At 39.2% G+C, this 24,346-nt stretch overlaps 2 protein-coding genes across 4 annotated transcripts in view; both read right to left on the bottom strand.

The window, feature by feature from the left end:
* Positions 1–24,346, bottom strand: part of LOC137252096 (uncharacterized) — a 450,569-nt gene that overhangs the window by 227,832 nt on the left and 198,391 nt on the right. The window lies entirely within an intron of this gene.
* On the bottom strand, positions 21,715–22,374 carry LOC137254198 (uncharacterized). Its single transcript, XM_067791920.1, has one exon. It carries the CDS (start codon positions 22,297–22,299, stop codon positions 21,715–21,717), a length of 585 nt encoding a protein of 194 aa, XP_067648021.1. The 5' UTR covers positions 22,300–22,374.

Consider the following 24,346-nt stretch of genomic DNA (forward strand, 5'->3'; position numbering starts at 1 on the left):
AGTTGCATTTATTTGGGTTAAGTTTGAGATTGACAGATCTACAAGTATCGAAGACTTTTGAAAGATTTTTGATGTGGTGTGCTTCACTACACCCTATGACTATAATATCGTCGACGTACAAAAATGCGACATTGGGTGGTATACCCGAAAAAGCTATTGTCATCATTCGTGAGAACGAATTTGGTGCTATATTTAAGCCAAATGGAAGCACTTTCCATCTAAATGCGCCACGGTCAGTGCTAAAAGACGTAATGTCACGAGAGTCTGGATGCAAGGGGAATGAAAATGAACTGTTATTATTTCTATAACTAGTATAGCCGCGGTTTGGGTAAAAACCTCGATAACTACCACGTGAATTTCTAAATGTACTGTTACCACGTGATCGAAAAGCTAAAACCTGACGCTCAGTTACTTCATTGTTTTGTTCTACAATTAATTTTGCTTTCACGTCTTTCGGATCTGTAAATGCCGTTGAGGCTAAAATGGTTTTTACTAAATTTGATTTTGCATTTAAACGACACACGTTAACCGTTTGTTCGACTGCCATTTCATGAGCTTTTGTTTGAGTGATCCCTTCAATAATAAGAGACCGCTCAAGTGAGTCAGCTAAATCTTCAACTTTTTTGGCAAAATCTGTATAATTCTTACCGTTAACATGCAACGCTGCAATTCTCCCTGCTACAACTTTCGAGTTGTCTGGTTTTATCCTATTACGTAGAGCTGTTTTAATTTCATTGACTATATTTACTTTTGTTGGTATTGCTTCACGAGCTTTACCCTCTAATTTTGATTTTAAGAACGCTATAAAAGTATCGGTTAAATCTGCAGTAGCGAATTGTTCGAGTAATGCAATTTTGTCTATGAAAGAATCAAGTGCTAGTGGATCACCACTGTAGTTTTCTCTAATAGAATTAGCACATGTGTTAATAAAAATTCTCTTTTCCTCAGGTGTTGCCATGATTTGATCGTTAAGATCTGGAGCTGAATTAGCAGAAGATGAGGCCACGTTTGTACTAATTGGATCGTTAAGATCTGGGTTTACGTTAGTAGAAGGGTTAACTAAGTTTGTACTATTTGGGTCGGTAGGATCTGATTTTAAAATAGAAGAAGTTAAAATTTCACTATTTGAATTGTTAAGATTTGAAGTTAAATTAGAAGTTAATTTTTTAATGGAAGAATTTTCGAAGCCTGGAAAATCTGTTGATAAAGAAAATCTATTTTCCTGGTTTGTGACTTTTTCGGTCGAAGATGAAGCTAACCTTTCGTAGCTTGAGCCTGATTTATCTGAATCGGATTCTGAATCTGAAGTTTTTTGCACTTGTCTACCACTTCTAAGGTTGTGCATATGAAATTAATGAAGCACTTGTTTGAATGTTGAAAGTATATTTGAAGTTGAACTGTTGAGGAAAAAAGCGAAGGAAAAAATTTTATAAAAGGGAACTGATTTGCAGGTGAATAGTCGCTATTTAACAATTTATTAGAAGAATTAGTTGAAACTGCAGTAAATTTGTATGAAAAAAAATCTATAAAAATGAATGATTTTAAAATGGCTCAAAAGTATGTACGTATTAATTGGTAAAAGTCTTAAAATGTACTCACGGACGCATCGCTTTATTGAAAAAAATCTCAATTCGGTTTTTCACGGAACCACCGCATGTACTAAAAAAATTGGTTTTTAACGGAACCACCACATGTACCGAAAAATTAATTGGGTTTTTCGAAAACCACCGTATGTATCAAAAAAAATTAATTGGTTTTATCGAAAACCACCGTATGTATCAAAAAAATTAATTGGTTTTATCGAAAACCACCTTATGTATCAAAAAAAAATTAATTGGTTTTATCGAAAACCACCATAATATCAAAATCCAAAATTTATATGCTATTGAAACAATCCAAGTTAATTATAGGAAAAACAAATGCATTGCATTTAATGGGAATTAAAATGTTTTATATACGTATATATGTTTGAAGAAAAAACCGTAAGCAAAAGAAAAATTTTAATATAATATATATATATATATATACTAAATTTCGCTGCTGCTAGTTTCCGTTACTGCTGCTGCTGCGCTGGCAGACCTGAATCGCTGCTGGTGTTGTTGCTGCTACTGGTGGCGGTAAAAATGGCGTTGTATTGGTGGAGTGGTGTTTCGCGTTCCGTTAGTGAGTAGGTGGAGGAATATGGCGGATGTTATGCCGTTATTAAATGTGGTTGGTACAGTTTTTCTCTTACTTAGGCGAATTAGGTGTTTTAAAATTATCTTTTGAAAAACGATTTTCTTTCTAATTCCGCTGTTCTTAGTTTGTATTATCTCTGTTTGTTTTATTTGAGTTTATTACTTCGAAAATTTTCTTTTATTTCTGTGTCGATTAAAATTGTTTTATATTATGGTTTTACTCTTTTGGTAAATTTTGTATTTAATCGTAAAAAAATTTCGTTTTTAATTGATTTTTCTCTTCCGTACTTAAATTTCGTACTTTAGTTTTGTAAAATTTCCGATTATATCCGTAGGATTAAGTTCTTTGCATTATGTACTCAGTTTTCTTCTATTATCTCTGTTAAATTTAGTTTTGTGGAATTATAATTGTAAAATTTTCCATTAGTTCCGTAGCATTAGGATTTATATTGTAGATTGATTTCTCTTTTATTATTTCTGTTAGATTTAGTGTTTTATATTATAATTGTAGACATTTTTTTTTGTTATCTCCATAGCATTAAAGTTTTTGTATTATAAATTTATTAACTTTGTTTTAATTTTGTTCTAATAATTTAGTTTCACTGACCAACACTTTTCCACTTTTCTCCACTCTACTCACCGCTGCTGTCCAAAAATGAAAAAAATGTCCGGTTCGCCGCGATGCCAAAATTGAAAGTGAACGAGGCTCCAGCCTCACGGTCGCCATATAAAGTACGGCTTCGCTTGCCGAGCCAAAAACTCCCCGGTGGTTATGTGGGGTTAAATCCTACCCTCGTGGAGGTCGCCGCCTCCATATCGTTGCACTGGTGCCCATTTTTAAAAGGAAAACACTTTTCGGTCGGTTGTAACTGTTTTATTACATTATTACTTTAAACTGTAATTATTATTGAGTTTAATACAATTTAATTACTCAAGTTCTAAAAATTCACGACCAAGCACGTAGTTGCACAAATTTGTAATGGTGGCGGTGAAACATAAAAATGCCGATGGCACTATTGCCATTCGTCATTTTTATATTCCATTATATACACCATACTGCCTTACACATCGTATTACAATAGCTGACTACTTATTAGAATATGCTATGGACATGTTTCCTACTCTTTCTTACAAAGTGCACCATTCACAATGTCACATCTTGCATTGTCCGCAATGGCGTTGCCAGATGTGTCGTTATGTACTAAAATGGGGAATTTTATCACTACAATGTCGTCGAGAAAAACCGTTACACCATCGATGTCTTTAAGAATGTTCTCGATTTCGCGTTGCCATTTTGCTGGCCCTGTTGCAATTCCGTACATTAGTCTAGTCGGCTGGTATAGTCCTTTATGTGTTGAAAGTGTGAGAATCCTTTGATCTTCTTCGTGCCCTTCCATTTGAAGATACGCTTTGGTGAGGTCGATTTTCGTGAATTTTTCACCACCAGACATTTGTGAAAACAATTCTTCGATAGACGGCAATGGATGTTCGTCGATCAGAATGCAAGGGTTTATGGTGATCTTATAATCGCCGTAAATTCTAACTTTGTCGTTACTTTTAGGTACTGGAACAATTGGTGTTGCCCATTCGCTGGTGTCAACTTTTTTTAATACGCCATTTTGTAACAAGTCGTCAATTTCTTTTTCGATTCGTGCTCGCATTGATAATGCTGGTCGCCTTTCTTTCTTCAAAATTGGTGTTACGTTAGGTTTCAAGTGAATACGTGCTTTCAACCCGGTTAGCTTGCCCATTGATGTTGTGTCGAACACTCGTGGATACTTGTGCCTCAATGTTTCTAAAGATATTTTGGCATCGATTTTCGCGAGTGTATGCTCGCCACGAAAAACTTTGTTCCAGCCCAACGGCAATAGGTTTAGCCACTCACGCCCCAATAATGGATGGCGTTTTGATTCGGCAATGTATAATCGTAGCTCATACATTTTCCCCTTAGAAGCGACTTTGACATACACGAAACCGAATACTTTGATATTATTTCCAGTGTAGCTGATCAGGTCTATGTCCGGTTCGTGTAGTTGTTGTTCTTCAGTGCGTCCAATTTGCTGATTGTAATCGAGTTTGCTCTCAAAATCTATAAAGAAAGAGTTTACTTGCATTGTAATCCAAAATTTTTCCCTTGGTGTGTGGCAGATCTCCTCCACTTCCCGATGCTCAGCGTAGTTAGCCTCCGTTTGGTCCTTCTGCTTCCGTTTCGTTTTGATATGCGGCGTACGGAATATACATTTTTTTTTGTACCTTGTCGCGAAATATGTGATCCCCACAACGATAACAGCTTTTTTCGATTCTTTTCCTGAGTGTTTTATTTTATTGGTATTCTTCGACCGATTTCCTCCCGATGCACGATTTGTTTTTTCCTTGAGTGATACTTGCCCAACATCTTTGAGGTTATGTGTCATTCCGGCATTACCTATTTCAGACAGTTCCATTGCACGTGCTGCCTTTAATGTGTTCTCGAGTGTTAAATCCGTTTTTTCTAGCAAGCGATTTCGCATAACTTTGCTTTTTAACCCGAAAACTAGTTGATTTCTTAAGGCTGTCTCGAGATATGAACCGAAATTGCAATGCGTAGCTATTTTCTTCAGTTCAATCAAAAATTTGCCCACCGACTGATGGTCATGTTGCCGGCTTAGGTGGAAACGATAATTTTCCACGATTTCTAGCGGCTTTGGCTCAAATATTTCAGCCAGTGTCTTACAAATTTCGTCGTATTTTTTCTTCTCAGGTTCTGCCGGCGCTAACTTGTCGCACAATGTATTGTACGTTGCATAGCCGATGTGATTTAGCAGCAAATGAACCTTTTTGTTTTCCTGCGTTTCATTTATAGCAAACGCGCTTTCTAAGCGTTTTTCCAACGACTTGATTGTATTTTTTCCTTGTCAAATTCCTCGAATTGAAAAAATGCTGACTTCCTCGTGTTGTCAACATTTATAGGACTTTGCTGTGATTGAGTCATTTTAATTTTGTATAATGATGCAGGAAATAAATTTCGATTTGTCCGAGTAGCGGTGGTTAGAAAAAATATGGACAATAGTTGGATATCTCCACGTGTAATTCTACCGTCCTCGTCGCCACTGTTTTGGCCACAAGCCTAAATATGGCGGTGCACCCTCGTATTACTTAACTTTTTCTTTTCGTTGTCCTTTTACCTCACATCTTTCATTTATACATATCGGTTTATACCGATAACCGTTTACCCCGCCGGATAATAGTTAAGCCTAGGATTCGGCGGTGACCGCGAACAAAAGGTTTTTTACCTCTTTCACTTCTTTTGCGAACGTCTAAGAAACCGCCAGCAGCCAAGCCACCAAAGGTAAGCCCTTCAATTCTATTTAAAATTCTAAAATTCATTTTTGCACTTCCGTCATCGGAAATATTGAATGTGAGTAAGTGGATTATCTTGCATTTGCCTTTACTTTCATTTTATTGTCTAACCAATTTCATTTATTGTGATTAAGTGGACTAACGTTGCATTTGCATTTCCATTTATTTTAATAAATATTATTGTTCACTTTTTATAACGAATTCGTTTGTGTATTTTCTTTTCTTCTCTCCCCACCATTATTACGAGCGCGCCCTATCTTGGTCTTGCCGCCGTAACATTTTGGTCCTTACGCGCCGAGAAAATCAAAAATTTGAAGGAAACAAAGGTGATTTACCCCAGAATCAGCCCATCGGAATAATTGGAAATTATTAACCAAGCAAGGAAAATTATTTATAAAAGTATTAAAATCAACCAGCAGTGAAAAAAGTTGGCCATCAAAACGAACGAGCAGCGTATACCAACTCGTCATCACACACATACATACAGTCCATTAGCATTAAAACATCATCAGCATATCAAACAGTCCACTCATCTACATCACATTATCACATCATCATCACAACATCAAACAGTCCACTAATCAACTCATCATACGATATCACGTCCATTTATCACATCATCACAATAACATCACATCAACAGTCCACATAACATCATACATTACCAAAACTTGTGTAAGGTAAGTGGTTGATTTTGGTGCACATTTTTTTATATACGAACTCACGTATCGAGTGGATTTGTGATATCCATTTGCAAGTCAAAGCAAGTGGAAGTTCATTGTGTTACAACGAACACCTAGCGCCTTTTGATTATCGGCTAAGTCCCCCACCAGTGGTAAGACTTTTCCGACACAAATCAAGGCAGGCAGTCAGTGGATTTTTTTTCTTTTTTCTCCTTTTGCAACAAAATTATCACTGCACTGTGCAACCACACTCGGTTTCTATAGACAGTCTTTTCGGTTGTTGATTTTCGGCAACAATCTACATACACTCTCACTTGGTTGATGAACTTGCAAAGAAATACCACAATATTCACGCAGTCATAATATTCTGCAATCACAGAAAAATTTTTTCAAAAACATTTCACCTTCGTTGGGTGGCTTGTAGTCATTTTTGCTTAATTGCGACAATCAATAACATTGTTGCAAATCGCTCATTTGTGAATACACTTAATTCAGATTAATTCGAAGGCATTTGATATAGAGTATTTTTTCACCGAATTATATACATATAATCAATTGCGTTATCTTTGAACGGAAATCAGTTTCTTAATCAGTTGCGAACTGAAATAATACCATAAAGCCAAAAATTAGCACTGCGTTGAGTGGCTAGTGGCTCATCACAATTGGTCACAAACACAATTTTATACTGATCGTTTACTATTACATAGCTGTATGTTCTCAGCGTTTTTTATAATAAATAATTAAAAGTGTAATTTTCCACATTAAGTTGGATAAACAAAGTTATTGTCTTATTTATATTGGGAAAGATACCCTGGTTGGCTACTCGGCGATACTCATCAACGTTCACATAACACCTTTTGTATACACATTAAATCCTCGTCAGGATTTCTATCTGTGTTTCACTTTCACTTGTATACAAATTAAATCCTCGTCGGGATTTCTATCTGTGGGTCAAATTTCACCCTTTAAACACATTAAATCCACATAAGGATTTCTATTTGTGTTTCAAATCTCGAGGATTACACATCATATCCACATCGGGATTACATCTGCGTTTTTTAAACTTTTTTTAGACACACTAAGTTTTCAGAAAATATTTCTATCTGTGTCCAACACACCCTTTAGACACATTAAATACCTGCAGACGAATTCTCTTCTCTGCATTGCACATCACTGTAGACACATTAAATCCTCGTCAGGATTTCTGTCTGTGTTTGATATCACTTTGTACACACTAGAACCTTTCAGGATTTCTATCTGTGCTGCATATCACTATATACACATTAAATCCTCGTCAGGATTTCTATCTATAACACTGTATACACATTAAATCCTCGTCAGGATTTCTATCTGTGGCTTACATAATCCTCGTGAGGATCTCTATAAGTGGTTCATATCACTGGCCACACATTACACCACGTCAAGATTTACATCTGATTCAAATTTTTTCTTATCACTAAATTCACATAAGATTGCTTTCTGTGTTAACACATACAATCCGATCAGAGTTCAAATCCGTGTATTTTTTAGATTTTACTCACACAGCACAATCACAGCAGGATTGATAGCTGGGCTACGTACAAAAAAAAAAGAAACAAAACACTCTTATAATTTTTGCTGCGGTTGAATATACACCAACGCCACTAAGTCTTTTGCCTTCAAGCTCGACACCTTCAAAGAAACAAAATATTCAAATTAATAAAATCAATGGAGACTTATATTAGATTGGCTGATTCCATAGTGGAGTTTGAACAAGATTTCAACTCCACCCCGGCCGAATCCCGGAACAAGCACACCCTTGCACTACTGCAAGAGGAGCTAAGGGCACTATGGAAGAAGACCAAGTCCACATATGAAAGTCTTCTCAGCAATTCTGAACTGTCCAAAGACGAGCTCAGCTCATTAAGAAAGAAAAATAAAAGTTGCTTTGCATGCTACCTGCAATGCATGTCTGCTGTGGCGGCTGAAGCCGAATCCATCACCCCACAGCCGGCCAAGGATGAAGCAAAGGATGAAGAATCTTCGCGCCGTGGACATAAAATGCGGCTGCCGCCTTGTGACACCGATGTATTTAAAGGCGACTACCTTTCCTGGCCAGCCTTTAGAGATATGTTCACGGCGATATACATCCACAATACTGATCTGAAAGATGTCGAGAAATTATATTATTTAAAACAAAAAACTCAAGGGGAGGCAAAAGAAATAGTGGGCAGGTGCTCATTAACAAACGGGGGTTTTGCAACCGCCTGGAAAAATCTAAGCGACAGGTACGAAAATAAACGTATCCTCGTCTACACACAATTAAAACTTTTATTTAATCTGACGGCAGTCGATCAGGAGTGTGGAACCTCCATCAAAAAATTGCAACGGGAGATAAACAATTGCATTTCTGCATTACAATGTCATAATATTGACATCACAAATTGGGATGCAATTATAACCTACCTATGCTCCACAAAACTCCCTGAATCTACGTTGGCTCTTTGGGAACAGACCGTAGAACGAAAAACAGATATCCCAAAATGGGAGGATATGGACAAATTCATGTCCAATCGCTTCCAGACATTAGAGACGGTTTCTGATCTTAGGGGTAACAAAACCACAAAAGCACCCAAAAGTCAAAATTCAAACTCTCGGGAAAATTCTACGAAACTTGGGGTTTACCAAGCCAGCGTACCCAAATCAGCCTGTAAGATGTGCAACAGTACAGAGCACAAACTACGAAATTGCCAAAAATTCCGTAGGTTGTCCACGTCAGGAAAAATTGAATTTATCAAAAACAATAGTTACTGTCTGAATTGTCTGTCGGGTGGACACACCGTGACACGATGCACTAGCCAATTCAATTGCAGCACGTGCCACGCGAGGCACAACACCTTGCTCCATCTTCCGACAGCACAACCAAAGACAACTCCTCAAAGGTGGACTCAAAACGCCACCGACAACACACCTTCAACCTCACAGCAGGCTAGGGCAAGGATGGCGTCTGAAAAAAGATAAGATAATGCTAATAACGTCTCTTCGTGTCATGCTAACACCACTAAAGGGGTGTTATTAGGAACAGCACGTGTTAATATACACTATAATGGAGTGAAATTTTCCGCCGGAGCGCTGATAGACTCTGGGTCCGAATACTCTTTCATAACAGAAAGACTAAAAAAGCGAATAAACCTTCCATCCAAACGTCTGCATGTGCAAGTGTCAGGAATAAATAATACCCCATCTGCACAGGTAAAGGAATCATGTGTGATTACGTTAGGTTCGCTCACAGACCCCTTAGTGAGCATCGATACAGTGGTCCCAGTCCTGCCCCAATTAACAGGGGACCTTCCGACTTGCCAAGTTAGCGCAACGACTCGACAAGCGTTTCCTGATCTGATTCTGGCGGATAAGAGGTTCTTCATTAATGAACCAGTCGACCTCATACTTGGAGGCGACATTTATCCCCAGATAATACTGAACGGTATAAGGAAGAACGTTCTAAATACGCTTCTCGCCCAAGAAACCGTCTTCGGTTGGATTCTAACTGGTCGTGCAGAAGTACCTCACCCAACTAATACACGGCTATCTTTTTTTAATGAAATCAGCCTAGACAAGCAACTAACCGCTTTCTGGGAACTTGAAAACGTACCTAAGAAAAGGGCACTTAACGAAGATAATGCCTATTGCGAGGAACTTTTCAGACTTACAACAGAAAGAAATTCCGATGGCAAATATACTGTCGCCCTTCCTTTTAAACAGGATTTTCCCAACAACATCTCCTTAGGGCCTTCCCTAAACGGCGTCTGCTCCCAATTCTACCGGAATGAGACGCGCCTAGCCAAGACACCGGCCCTACAGACAGAGTACAATAGGGTACTAGCGGAATATGAGACATTGGGACATATGTCAAAAGTTCTAAAAATCATACCACCCCACGTGACCGATTGCTACTTCTTACCCCATCATGCGGTTATAAAAGAGGAAAGCACCACGACCAAAGTTCGTGTGGTGTTCAACGCTTCGTGTCCCACAGCCAATGGCACAAGCCTAAACGACGTACTTTATACAGGCCCAGTGCTTCAGGCCGACTTAACGATTCTACTCCTTCGTTGGAGATTCTTTAAATATGTTTTAATAGCGACATCGAACCAGCAATAATCGGGTATATGTCCATTCAATAAGTAAAGTGCACTAAAATCAACCCATGCCTATTTCGACTAACATCTCTTTATTCACAGGAATCCCACGGAGAAACGTCTGGCGTCGGTCGAATTATGTATCCTGGTCACACTATTTTTCTTCCATACGCATTTACAGCATGGCCTAATTTTAAGTTGAGAATCGTTCTCGCGAGCCCTTTGGGACTTGGTTGTTGGGGCGTTACGATCGTTTCGAAGTTGCTCGCCGCAAGGGGGCCGGCATGTTTAGGTCACGAGCCTAAATATGGCGGTGCACCCTCGTATTACTTAACTTTTTCTTTTCGTTGTCCTTTTACCTCACATCTTTCATTTATACATATCGGTTTATACCGATAACCGTTTACCCCGCCGGATAATAGTTAAGCCTAGGATTCGGCGGTGACCGCGAACAAAAGGTTTTTTACCTCTTTCACTTCTTTTGCGAACGTCTAAGAAACCGCCAGCAGCCAAGCCACCAAAGGTAAGCCCTTCAATTCTATTTAAAATTCTAAAATTCATTTTTGCACTTCCGTCATCGGAAATATTGAATGTGAGTAAGTGGATTATCTTGCATTTGCCTTTACTTTCATTTTATTGTCTAACCAATTTCATTTATTGTGATTAAGTGGACTAACGTTGAATTTGCATTTCCATTTATTTTAATAAATATTATTGTTCACTTTTTATAACGAATTCGTTTGTGTATTTTCTTTTCTTCTCTCCCCACCATTATTACGAGCGCGCCCTATCTTGGTCTTGCCGCCGTAACAGCCACTTTGTTGTAATGCCGTAGAATCACTTAGTTTATTTCAATAATAGAGATAACAGTTCAATGCTAGTATCGATTATTATGCTTTTTAATAGTATCGAGTTTAATACTTAAGGCTAGTATGTAGGTGTATTTATAACATATAGTTATACCACTTTATAAAATAGGGAATAGAAAAGATACAAATAATTAGACACCCATCTCTCTCGTCATCTATCTCTAAAGTTTTCGAGAAAGTTGTTAAGTGTAGATTCTTGGCATATTTAGATAAAATCAATTATTTTAGTCCAATGCAATTTGGGTTCCGGTCAGAAGCTTCTATTGAAGACGCTCTTCTTGAATTCTGCTATTGTGGGTATAACAAAAGCCTTTGATATGGTCGAACATGAAATTGTTTTAAATAAACTAAGCTCAGCGGGTTTCCGATGTAACATACCGGATTAGTTTAAATCATTTCTAACTTTAAGAAGTCAACAAGTGAAAATAAATTATAATCCCAGCGAAACTAAACACTCTGAAAGCTGTATGCGCCAAACTATATAGGCGCAGGTGTATTGAGCTGGATTTTCGTGCTAGTTGTGCACCAGAGATCGGCTGTAACGAAATGTGTTTCAGTATCGAAGCAGCTATAAATTCGATCAAAACTTGAGGTGCTCATTGTATATCTCTGCTAAGAACCAAAATCTGCTATCGGCAGTTCGTTCATTTTGTTGTATCAAAAAATTATGTTCAAACAGGTTTCTGAAACCTGTATACTAAGATCTCATCTTCTATATATATAAAAATGAAATGATGTTCGTTCCTGTCCATGTTTTAGGGCCGATACGAGGCCAATTTAGTCGTTCTTTTTCATATTATAGGGATCAATTAGGGGAAGGGTTTTAGCAAAAAAAATTTTTTTTATTTCTATGGTCTTGAGATATAGGTCAAAACGTGGACCCGGATAACCCTACGTTGTTTTTGTATAATATGGGTATCAAATGGAAGCTTCTGATAAGAACTTTAATATGGGGTACTTTTCGTACCCGTAGGTGACTAGGGTCTCGATATATAGGCCAAAGTGTGGACACGGGTACCCCAAGAATGTGTTTATAAAATATAGATATCAAATGAAAGCTGTTTATAAGTGCTTTAGTACATGATAATTTTTCATACCACTGCATGACGGGTCTCGAGATATAGGCCAAAACGTGGACCCAGATACCCCTAGAATATGGATATAAAATGAAAGCTGTTGATGAGTTCTTTAGCAGAGGGTAATTTTCATACATCTGGATGACTAGGGTCTCGAGATATTACCCAAAACGTGGATCAGAATAACCATAGGATGTGTTCTTACATTATGGGTATCAAATGGAAGCTGTTAATGATTTCTTCAATATGGGTGTCAAAAGGAAGCTGTGCTGATGAGTGATCCTTTCATGTGTAGAACATTTTATGAATAAATATACGAATTTTTCGATTTGTGTCGTGCTGCTAAGTTGCAAATTGTTTTCGAAGGAGAGTAAACATAAACACCGAGGTTTGTGCACTGTTTATGAGAGATGCTTCAGCATACATACACAAACGTATGTCACATTTCATTGCTGGCTGAACATTTCTACTGCTTTTTATTTGTTATACAAACGACGCTTATGTTCCTTTAATTTGTATGCAGTTCAACTCTTACGTCTTACATGTTACATCTTACACTTACATCTTACATCTCACATTCAAAATTTCCCCATACCGTGAGCAAAGATGTTTACACATCAAAAATATTCACATATGATAATAATAATCTCAAATGTAATTTTTTTAATTCAGGCGCAGAAACGAATAAAAAGGTTAGCGCTATGAGTTATTATTCATATAGATTAATGTTTCGTGAAAATGAAGAATCTCACATTCTGAAATGCAGAAGATTGTTCCACCAATTTGTCGTGGATATGTGTGCAAAAATTGAGACCGAGCGCTTAAACTATATCAAATTCAACCAGACTAAGTTACGGTCCGAGGAATACATTCACTTACGGGATGCAGTGAATAACGATGGAAATGTGAATAACATCGGTAGAATGACCATATTACCAGCAACATATACTGGTAGCCCGCGACACATGCATGAATATGCACAGGATGCCATGGCGCTTATGGACGGACGGATCTGTTTATTACTTTTACATGCAATCCGCAATGGAGTGAAGGCAAAGACCAGTTCTTTCCTGGCCAATCCCCAATTGATCGACACGACATAACTGCACGTATTTTCAAACTAAAACTTAAATCACTTATGGACTTTATTGTCAAACATAGGGTGTTTGGAGAGGTGCGTTGTTATATGTATTCCGTTGAATGGCAAAAGCGGGGATTACCGCACGAACACATTTTGATTTGGTTTGTTGATAAAATTACGCCGGATCAAATTGATAGTGTGATATCAGCTGAAATACCGGATCAAACGATTGATCCAGATTTGTTTTAAGTCGTCACAAAAAATATGATGGATGATGGAAAATGTTCGAAGCGATACCCACGAGCATTAATTTCGTATACGGTCACAGGTGACTATGTATATCCTGCATATCGTCGTCGATCCACTGATGACAATGGTAAATCAACGATAATTAAGATGGGAAATCAAAATGTTGACAATCGCTGGATTGTTCCATATTGTCCAAAACATTCAAAGCGCATATTAACGTGGAATACTGTAGTTCTGTTAAATCAATTAAATACATTTGCAAATATGTTAATAAAGGAAGCGATATGGCTATATTCGGTGCAGTCCCAATGAAAACGACGAGATTTAAAAATATCAAATGGGGCGTTATATATGCAGTAACGAAGCGATATGGCGAATTTTTTCATTCCCAACACACGAAAGACATCCAACAGTCGTTTATTTAGCGGTTCACCTTGAAAATGGCCAACGCGTTTATTTTACTCCTGAAAATGCACCGCTTAGAGCAACAAGTGTACCGTCTACAACTTTGACTGCCTTTTTCCAATTATGTCAATCGGACAATTTTGCAAGAACATTGTTATATGCAGAAGTGCCACAATATTTCACATGGGATAAATCCAGGAAAACATTTCAAAGGCGAAAACAAGGAAAACCAGTTAAAGGTCATCCTAATGTTTTCTCAACAGATGCATTAGGACGCATTTATGTAGTTCATCGAAAAAATGCTGAGTGTTTTTACTTGCGATTGTTGTTAATTAATGTTCGTGGCCCAACATCATTCCAAGCTTTAAGAACAATTAATGGTGAATTGTGCGCTACATATCGTGAAGCATGCCAACAATTAAATTTGTTGGAGGATGATAAGCGTTGGGAAGATACGCTTGCCGTTTCAGCTGTAATAGCCAGTCCATATCAAATACGAACATTATTTTATAATAATTGCAATATGCTCGCCATCTAATCCATTGGAATTATGGAAGACCCTTCCAGGTCTTGTAGTAACGTGCCATGGTTGACCGTAGCAAAAGCTTTTGATAGGTCTAGCGCAACGAGTACTGTTCTATAGTGGGGGTTTTGATTTAAGCCGCAATTTATCTGGGTGCAGATGGTATTTAGCGCGGTGGTGGTGCTATGGAGTTTTCTTGAGCCATGTTGATGACAGGCTAGCTGCAAATTTGCTTTGAAGTATGGGAGCAAAAGGGCTTCAAGCGTCTTGGCTACTGGCGATAGGAGAGATATCGGGCGATATGACTCTCCTATGTTAGCTGGTTTCCCCGGATTTAGTAGCGGGACCACCTTGGCCATTTTCCATTTTTCGGGTAATTCAAAGGTGGAAAGAGACAGGTTGAAGACATGTGCTAAATATTTGAAACCTCTTTCCCTAGGATTTTAAGCATCGGCATGGCTATGCCGTCTGGGCCCACTGCTTTGGATGGTTTAGCATGACCGATGGCATCCTCAATCTCTTTGGCGGTGATGGTAACTGGTAACGCGCTGAATTGCGTGTCTGTTGGCCCTCCGTCTATCTTTGTCGACCGTGGTATGCATAGAACGCGCTCGCTAATTTTTTCGCATCCGACAGCACTTTATCGCCAAAGGCGATGGAAACTTTACGGGACTTTACGGTGGACCAGAGTTTACCTACACCGGCAGAGGTTACAATCGCTTAGGTGCTCCTCCCATTTCGCCTGCTTGTGTTCATCCACAAGCAATCTGATGCGTTGGTTTATATCCCTTATTTGGGCGTCGCCGGGATGGAGCTGTCTTATAAGGTCACGTTCTCTCGCTAAACTTGCGGCCTCCGCCGGGAAGTGGGGCCGAATTTCGGGAACTCTACCGGTGGGAATGAAATGAGCCGAGGCGGATTCAATGGCCTAGCGGAAAGCACGCTCCCCTTGGCGGGCATCAGTCAGAATAGGGAGGGCAGCAAAGCGGTTGTCTGTAAAGGAGTTGTATTCATCCCACTTTCCTTTTTTAAAGTTAATGAAAGTGCGTTTGTCTGTGACGATGAAGTCGGCGGTACGCTCGAGCCAAATAAGTATAGGCAGGTAGTCGGATGCCAATGTTACCATCGGCTGCCAGTTGACGCAGCTTACGAGTTCTGTGCTCACGATTGAAATATCCGGCGAACTGTCACAGCTTCCTACCATACGTGTGGGGGCATCTCCGTTTATTGTACAGAACGTCATTTCTTCAATTTGATCCGCCAACATTTCACCCCTACTGTCCGCCCGCAAGTTTGAATGCTATAGATCCCGATGGGCATTGAAATCCCCTAAGATAATGCGATTTTTTCAAGCGAGTAAGGTGCTGATATTAGGGCGGTATCCACTGCGGCAACAGGTGGCAGGAGGGATGTAGATGTTGATGATTTCTAGGTTTGCATCGCCTGACCGGACAGATAAGCCTCGACGTTCTAACACACTGTCCCTGCGGTCGATGTCGGGATCAAATATATGATATTGCACAGAGTGGTGTATGATCGCGATTTTTTCTGTGGACATTATACCCAGAACAGGTCTGCAGTGCAGATGTTGCTGTGAGTTTACTCTCTTGAATCGCAGCAATGCGGATGTTGTGCCGCTTCATGAAATCAACTATCTCTGTGATCGTCCCAGTTAATCCATTACAATTTAACTGCAGAATTCTGAAGTGCATAGGGGGAGACATCGTCACTCTGGGAGTAAATGACGGGTGACTACGCCTGGGTTGTGGAAGGCTAGGACGCGACTGCTGTTGTGGCCCTGGGACTGGACGTCATTGGGTAAGCATTGGGATACCCGGTGTATTTGGGTATGCGACCTGGCAACATGGCGCAATGAAACCCGTCGGGGGTTTCCGTCGCGGAGACCAGAACATATAGGAAAGTGGCACCGTCCATGGCAGGAGCTGCATTGGGCGGATGTCGCAAACATATATATTCTGTCCTGGCAAACGGTGCAAAGAGAGGTAGGGACTAAGAGTCTGTTTCCCTGACCTACACAATTGCTGCCGGAAAAAAGGGGGGAGAAGACGGGGGCAGGGGCTGATGCTCGGCATTGCTCCCGACTCTACTACGGAGATTGTAGGTATGAGTGGGAGCAGCCGTGTGAGTTGGTGGTGCCGTAGGGCGCGAGCAGCAGCGGGTACCTGTTGTGGCTTGCTGAGCAGCGGGGCTGCTGGAAGGTAGCAAGGGCGCTAAGGCGCAGACTACGGGACGTCCTAGGGCGTGAATAGCAAGGAGTCACAAAAGTTTTATAGAAGTTACGTGGACATCTGGTTTTGGGATCTAGCCCAGAAAAACCTGTCCGATGCAACCACCCCTTACACGAGACACACTGACAAGAGTATGACCGTCCTAAAAAGTTCTTTTCCGGCAGATGCAGCAAAACCATTTCTCAGGACCGGGGTCAGGAGACGGACCCGGATTGGGTTCGATACCTTGCCGGAGCAAGAGAATATGGAGCAGTCCCGCTGCCAGGAGCTGCTGGGAGGATGACAATTTGTGGGAGGGGCGCAACAAATTAAATGGGGTTACACTGAAATGACAGTCCTTGGTCGGGAAAAATCCCGAGTCGCTCCGGTACATCGAACCGACTGCCTTGGGAAGTGAAGTCTCCATCTTCGTCATTCCCGAAAAATGGCCAAGGTGGTCCCGCTACTAAAGCCTGGGAAACCAGCTAACATAGGAGATTTTTATCGCCCGATATCTCTCCTATCGCCAGTAGCCAGGAAACTTGAAGCCATTCTGCTCCCCTACTTTAAAGCAAATTTGCAACTAGGCAATCATCAGCATGGCTTCAGAAAACTACATAGCACAACCACCGCGCTAAATGCCATTAGCACCCAGATAAATTGCGGTTTAAATCAAAACCCCCACCATAGGACAGTACTCGTTGCGTTAGACTTGTCAAAAGCTCTTGATACGGTCAACCATGGCACGTTACTGCAAGACCTGGAAATGTCCACTCTTCCCCCAAGCCTTAAAAAGTGGGCCGCAAATTATCTGTCTGGTCAGCAGGCATCGGTGCAATTCAGGAACGCGACAAAACCAAGAAGAATTAAACAAGGGGTCCCACAGGGTGGTGTACTATCACCACTTCTGTTTAATTTTACATATCAAAGCTACCTTCACCACCAGAAGCAGTCACTATCGTTTCCTACGCCGATGACTGCACAATAATGGATGCGGAATGGAGCATTATTTTCATGGATTGTTTCGCATTGGGCTGATTTGTCTTCTAATATTTTCATAGTACAATTATCAGAGGGTTCGGACTTACAAATAAAGTTACTCATATTATTTCTACATTTTGATATTCTTTGATATTTGTTACATTTTGCGATCTTAGGATCTAAATTAATTTTACAATAGCCGTGTTTTTTAACACGCGTATATCCGTTTACACTTAAACTTTATATTGACTGCTAAGGGACAAACTATAAATACACCTCTGAAATTGCTGCGCATAAATTTTGTCCTACTAAATTTCAATACGCATTATACTCAGATGTAACTGAAATATGTGTCTTTGTGTCACCCTCTATACTAATTCTATGTATTCTATGTGTGTCCACAATTCATCGCAACTGATTCAGCTATATGTTATACCCTATGGCCATCAGAGCGTTGCGTCTCCGCTTTTCGGTACACCGTGTTGCTGTAGCTAGTTGTTTAACCACAGCCGCTAGATGGGTCTCCTAAGCATTATCTAAGCGAAGATAGGCGTTTTTTAACACGCGCAAACGAAACGTATACGCGCGTGTTAAAAAACACGGCTTATGCTTATGTGCTAAAGGATATACATTAAATAAGCTACATTTACTTTCGAGGATAGGATATTTGTATATTGTTATAGTTGCTTCTTGTAAGTAACAGATATGAATGTCGGCATATTCTAATATATTAATTATGGGAAGATCTAGTTTTTCGTGCTTTATTAAATCGTACACATCTTTCAAATTTAATGACCCAGAATAGAAATTATTAGTTTTCGCAAAATTTATAGTGTTTGTTATTGATTGGAGTTCATTATAAACTTCTGATATAACAATGTTTTCGGTTATTGTTTTGGGATCAAGGGTTTCGAGTATTCTTTCGAACTGTGAGTTAATTGTTCTTTGCTTGTTATTATTATCTATTAGCTTATTAAGTGAAGTTTTTATTTCTACAAGGTCATCGTGGTCTGGTGTGCCAGTGATGAAATTTAACAAGGAGCCAAGAAAGTTTAGTGATCTTTTGGGTCTACAAATATTTGGAATTAGTTGATTTTTCAGTGTTTAGATTTTGTTTACTAAAATTTGAGTTTCAGGTTGGTCTTCTAGATTATATGATGATTTCATTATACTTTCGTATGGCGTTAGTATTTTTGAAAGGTTAGATATGTGATACAAGAAAGCTGTATCTTGATAAATGTAACAGGGTCGGTTTCCACTGGAACATATTTCCTATTAGTCAGATATATTATATTGTCGCAAAGTGCGATAGAGAAAAGTAAGGTGAACACTATTCTGTACATGCTATGCGTTCGTTCAACTTGACCGTTTGTTGTTGAGTGGTAGGCTGGAGTTTTGATATGCGTTATTTGTAGTCGCTTGTATATTTGTTGTGCACATATGCCAGTAAATGTTGTCTCGTTATCAGTCATTACAAACTTTGCGTTAGGGTATATTTGTGATAGTATCTCGTCGATATATTTGTATGTGTCCTTCCTTGATGGTATTTGTCTCAAAGAGCAGAATTTTGAATATTTGTCGGTTGAACTAATGTACATATTATTGCTCATAAAAAATAAGTCCAAGTGTATGTATTCGCCTACCTTGTTCGGTACTGGTGCTGAACCTATTGGTTGTTTATATGGTCGGCGTTCATATTTGTTTGTGAGGCAAATTTCGCAGTCTTGTACTTCCTTTTTACACGCGTTACGTATATTCAGCCAGTAATATTTGAGCGAAATTTCCTGTGCGTTATTTTTGTAGTTTCTGTGAGCACGTCTGTGTGTGTCTTCTATGATTTGTTCTTGTTGTTCGGTTTCGGTGATGTCGTCAACCAATTTTTGCGCTAGTACAATCGATACGGTTGGAAATGTGTCGATAATGTCATTTTCGACATAAAATAATATTTTCTCGTCTATTTGCAGGGCATTAGTTACCTTTGGTCTAATTATATTTTTTAGTCTATCTAGCAATTCAGTTTTGGTTTTAAAAAAAATTGTATGTCGGCTGTTTGAAAATATGTTTTGTGAGGATATTTTGATGGGGTTCTGATCTGACTGTTTTACAATAATTTGATTTCTAAATGCGTTTAGTGGTTGCTTTACTCGTTTGAGTTTTTGTGTTGGCGAGCTTTGTGCTGAATGCTGGGAGTCATCAGAGTTTACAGTGTTGTTTATTTGCTGGCGAGAAAGTGCATCAGCGACAACGTTCTGATGTCCGGGTTTGTAAACGAGTTTTGCCCCGTATTCTTCAATGAAATTTTTCCATCTTTTTAATTTTGTATTGGAGTTTTTTTCTGATATAGGGAAGATTAAAGATTGATGGTCAGTGTAAATTGTTAAATCTGCTATACCGTACAAGTAATTACGTGGTTTCTGTAGTGACCATACAATTGCGAGTAGCTCTTTCTCATTCGTGGAGTAATTCCGTTCTGTTTCGCTGAGTGTTCGTGAAATAAATGATATGGGTTTTCGGTTTTGAGATAATATGGCTCCTAAAGCGTAATTACTAGCATCTGTGGTTAATTCGAAAGGTTTGTTAAAATTTGGTTGGAAGAGTTCAACTTGTGCTTGAAGTTCCTCTTTTATTTTTTTCAGTGCTTCTAGTACAAGTTCGTCTAAGGTGATTTTTATTTTTGCGCTTTGATTCTTTGATATACCACCGTTCTCTCCTCTGAGGAACGTAGTGAGTGGTTTGACGATGGCTGCAAAATTATGTATAAATTTTCTATAATAACTAGCGAGACCTAGGAAGGATCTGAGTTCCTTCAGTGTTGTGGGAATGGGGAAATCTTTAATAGTTTGTATTTTTGTAGGGTCAACTGTGATACTATTGTATTTAATTATATGCCCTAAGTATTCCACAGAATCTTGGAAAAAGTGAGATCTCGTTGGAAATCTTCATATTCGCTTGGTGAAGCGCGTTTATTATTATGCGGATATGTTCAATATGTTCTTCGGGAGAGGAAGAATAAATGAGAACATCGTCTATATAAACGTACGCAAACTTCCCGATGTATGGTCTAAGGATATCATCCACGCATCTTTGAAAAATGGATGGGGCATTTTTCAGGCCAAACGGCATACGAAGGAATTCGTATTTGGCCCTATTTACACTAAAGGCCGTTTTTTCCCTGTCAGATTCATTAATAAGGATCTGATGGAAGCCAGTAGTAGTAGTAAATACCTTTGCATTACCTAAATTCTGTATGGTCATAGCTACATCGGGTATGGGGTATCTATCTGTGATAGTTTGAGCGTTTAGCTTCTGAAAGTCTACGACCATTCTGCGCTTAGGTTTCCCTTGTTCATCGGTACCATTTTTAGCGACTGTCCAAATGGGAGAGTTGTACGGACTTTTACTGGGTTGAATTATTTCATTTTCTAAAAGTTTGTTAATTTCTTTGTTAATAAAGTCATTATCCGATATGGGGTACGGATATTGCTTGGTCCAAATAGGATCTTCTGATTTCGTTCTAATGGAAGCTTGAACCGTGGTAGTATATGGTAGCACTTCGTTTGTACTTTCGTTTTTTTTTGCATAATTTCTTCGATTTCTGACCTATATTTTTCACTATTAACCGTATAATTATTTTTTTGCACAGATTCACTTTCTTTCTTGGCCCAATATTTATAACTGAGCTTGTACTCAAAAAGATTGATCTCTGCTTTGATTTTTCTAAGTCCCTGTTCACACAGAAGCATATCAAATTCTTCTAATGCATCTGTTTCAAAAAATGTGAGATTATGCTCTAATAATGTTATTATTTTTTTTGATTTAGTTATTGAGTAACCATGAAGGGTTTTTACTTTTATTGACTTGATTAATATAGGCTTACCGATTTTGCATTTTTCACTTATATAATTATTTGTTGCTCCGGTGTCGATCAGGATGTTGATAAGTATTCCTGTATCCCTGCAGTGGCGTTGCAGACACGGCAAATCGTTCATACGCCTAAAAAAACACTGCCTGTTTCGTATTTGTCATCTTCCGGTGCAAGTGATTGTAATTCTTGGTCACGTGTTTGGTTAACAGGTTGTACCTTCTGTTGTGCGTTGAAATAGCGAGATGACGGATTTCGTTCTCTTTTTTGAGGACCTCCACGAAATGGATTATTTGGAGGTAGTCCTTGCATTTGACGGTCATAGCTGTTTTGTTGTGGTGGTCTCTTGTATTGATTTGATAGATCTACGTCCATTGGTTGGTGATGTTGCCTTGGCGCAGTTTGATTATATTGCACCTGCACGTTAGGTCTGTATCTTTGTGGTTCCTCGTGATATCTTCTGCTTGTGTTTTGATACTGCCATGTATTATATTGTTGGTGCTGATTATATTGCAGAACGTCGAATTGTGAGTTCACATTATCGTGGTGTATCGTACTTGCGATAGCAAAAGCAGTTTCTAAATTCTTTGGATTTTGGCTATAGAGGGTGCCGCTGGTATATTTGCTGTTCAGGCCAAGAATGAATGTTCTTACAGCTTCCTGGTTTACATACTCCTTCATGGCTGGGGGATTCCCTGAGCTGTCCATCTCGACTTTAGTGAGCGCAAGGTTAAGCGATTTACTAACTTCGCTATGGAACTCCGCCAGGGTTCTTTTCCCCTGCCTTATATTCTCTTCATTTCTTCGAGTAACACATACAGAGGTCTCTGGTTCGCATAAGTGTAATCGAGACGATTTATTATAGAATAAAAATTGAATTTGGTGTCGTGGTTTATTAAAATATCGGCCGCATCTCCTTGAATTTTCGAATGTACAATCGAGAGTGTCGTGTAATACGTGGGTGTAGTAGCGTAATTCTTGATGTTTTCCATGTGTGTCCAGGCACGTTTTCTCCACGGCCTATAATTGTTCGTGTCGCCTGTGAATGTTGCCAGCATTTTAAAAATGTCTAAGTTAATTTGCGAAGTATCAGTAATGTTGGGTGCACAGTCTTGGTATTGATCTGTGACTGTGACTGTTCCATTGGTTTCAAGAGAATTCATCCTCTCTTGGGTTTCATTCAGGGTTGTGGTCAAGACAGATATATGTGCCCTCAGGTTTGGTATCTCCTGTGCGGTCATTTCGTAGTCGATGTTCAGCGATGTACGTGATGAGTCGAAAAACTTTTGCCGTTTTCTTCGTAACTCCAGTGTGTTGTCCGTTGGTTTCGGGGTTCACTCTTTTTCTCACTTATAGCGCTGCTTGGATGGATTCTCTATGCTTCAAGACTTATCCGTATTATCCCAATTTTTTAGGAATCTAGTTTTTTTCCTTCTTTAGGAACGGGGAATTTTTTATTTTTGTCCTGTAATGCAGGATATGGCTTGTTCAGGAAAGAACGGACGAGCCCCCAGTTAATAACGATTATACGATATGAGTAAAGAAAATATAATTTTCACTACGCCGAAGTGCGTGCTCTTTATTGATATTCTTTTAACTGCCTGTTTACACGAATCTTAGTTATATTTATACTACTGAGATACGTCGGTTCTTATCGCAGGGAATTATCCCCTTGTTAATTGTTTAATGTTTACCTACGACTGTAGATAGCTATTTCGGTTCACTATTGTTTGTTGTATAGATAAAGTTCTTAAAACTGTTTAAGTGTTTAGTGTTGTGTTATCTTATGGCTATTGTTACTTATGAGACAAACAACTGATATGCTATTGCTTATAGATATTTTAAAACAAAGAGTATTTTATTGCTTACAGAAATCTTTGTTTACAAACAATAATTATGTGTGTGTAGTATGTATGTATGTATGTATAATTGCTTACAGATATTTTTGTTACAAACAATAATTATGTGTGTGTAGTATGTATGTGTGTATGTATGTTGATACTAACGGCGTTAACTCGCGGTAGGTATGCCTGTCGTAAGAGGCGACTAAAATACCAGATTCAAGGGGCTGTGTAGCGCAACCCTTCAGGTTGCCAGCGCAATATATAGCTTCTCCAAACCCAATTGTCAACCTCACTTATCCGCGGTGAATCCTGTTTCACTAACAGACGAGGCTTTGGCGACCCCAAGCTCCTCATGGAACTTGGGGTGGAGAGGGAGGGGTTGGCCTGAAGGTTTAATGTGGCCACATAAATCGTTCCCGAGATGGTCGGGCTAGCACCTTAATAGTGCTGTGGTACCGGAGCGTACTGGATCTGTAGCCGGCAAAGGATCATTACATCGATAGCACTCCCCAAAGCCTTCGGGGAGCAACCTTATCGCTACAAGAACAACATAGGCTTTGCAACAAAATAAACGGCTATCTCCCTGATCTCTCTAGTTTTTTCGCCTCGCGAAACCTGACATCACCGACTAAATCATCGGCAACCTTATTAACAACATGGGCGTTCCAAATGTCAACCATTTTGAACATTCACGTCAATGGCACTACGCTACCGACTGTGTTACACGCCAAAATCTTGGGTGTGACGTTCGATCAGGATCTAACTTTTGGTGAGCATGCAGCCGCAATTGTACCGAAAATCCAGAACCGCAATAAAATTCTCAAATGTCTTGCTGGCAGTACTTGCGGTAAAGATAAAAAACGTTCATTACCACTTACATAGCAATTGGCCAGACGATTGCATGCTTCGCG

Source organism: Eurosta solidaginis, chromosome 5 (genome assembly GCF_040869045.1).
Source record: "Eurosta solidaginis isolate ZX-2024a chromosome 5, ASM4086904v1, whole genome shotgun sequence".
In the NCBI taxonomy this organism is placed as follows: Eukaryota; Metazoa; Arthropoda; class Insecta; order Diptera; family Tephritidae; genus Eurosta; species Eurosta solidaginis.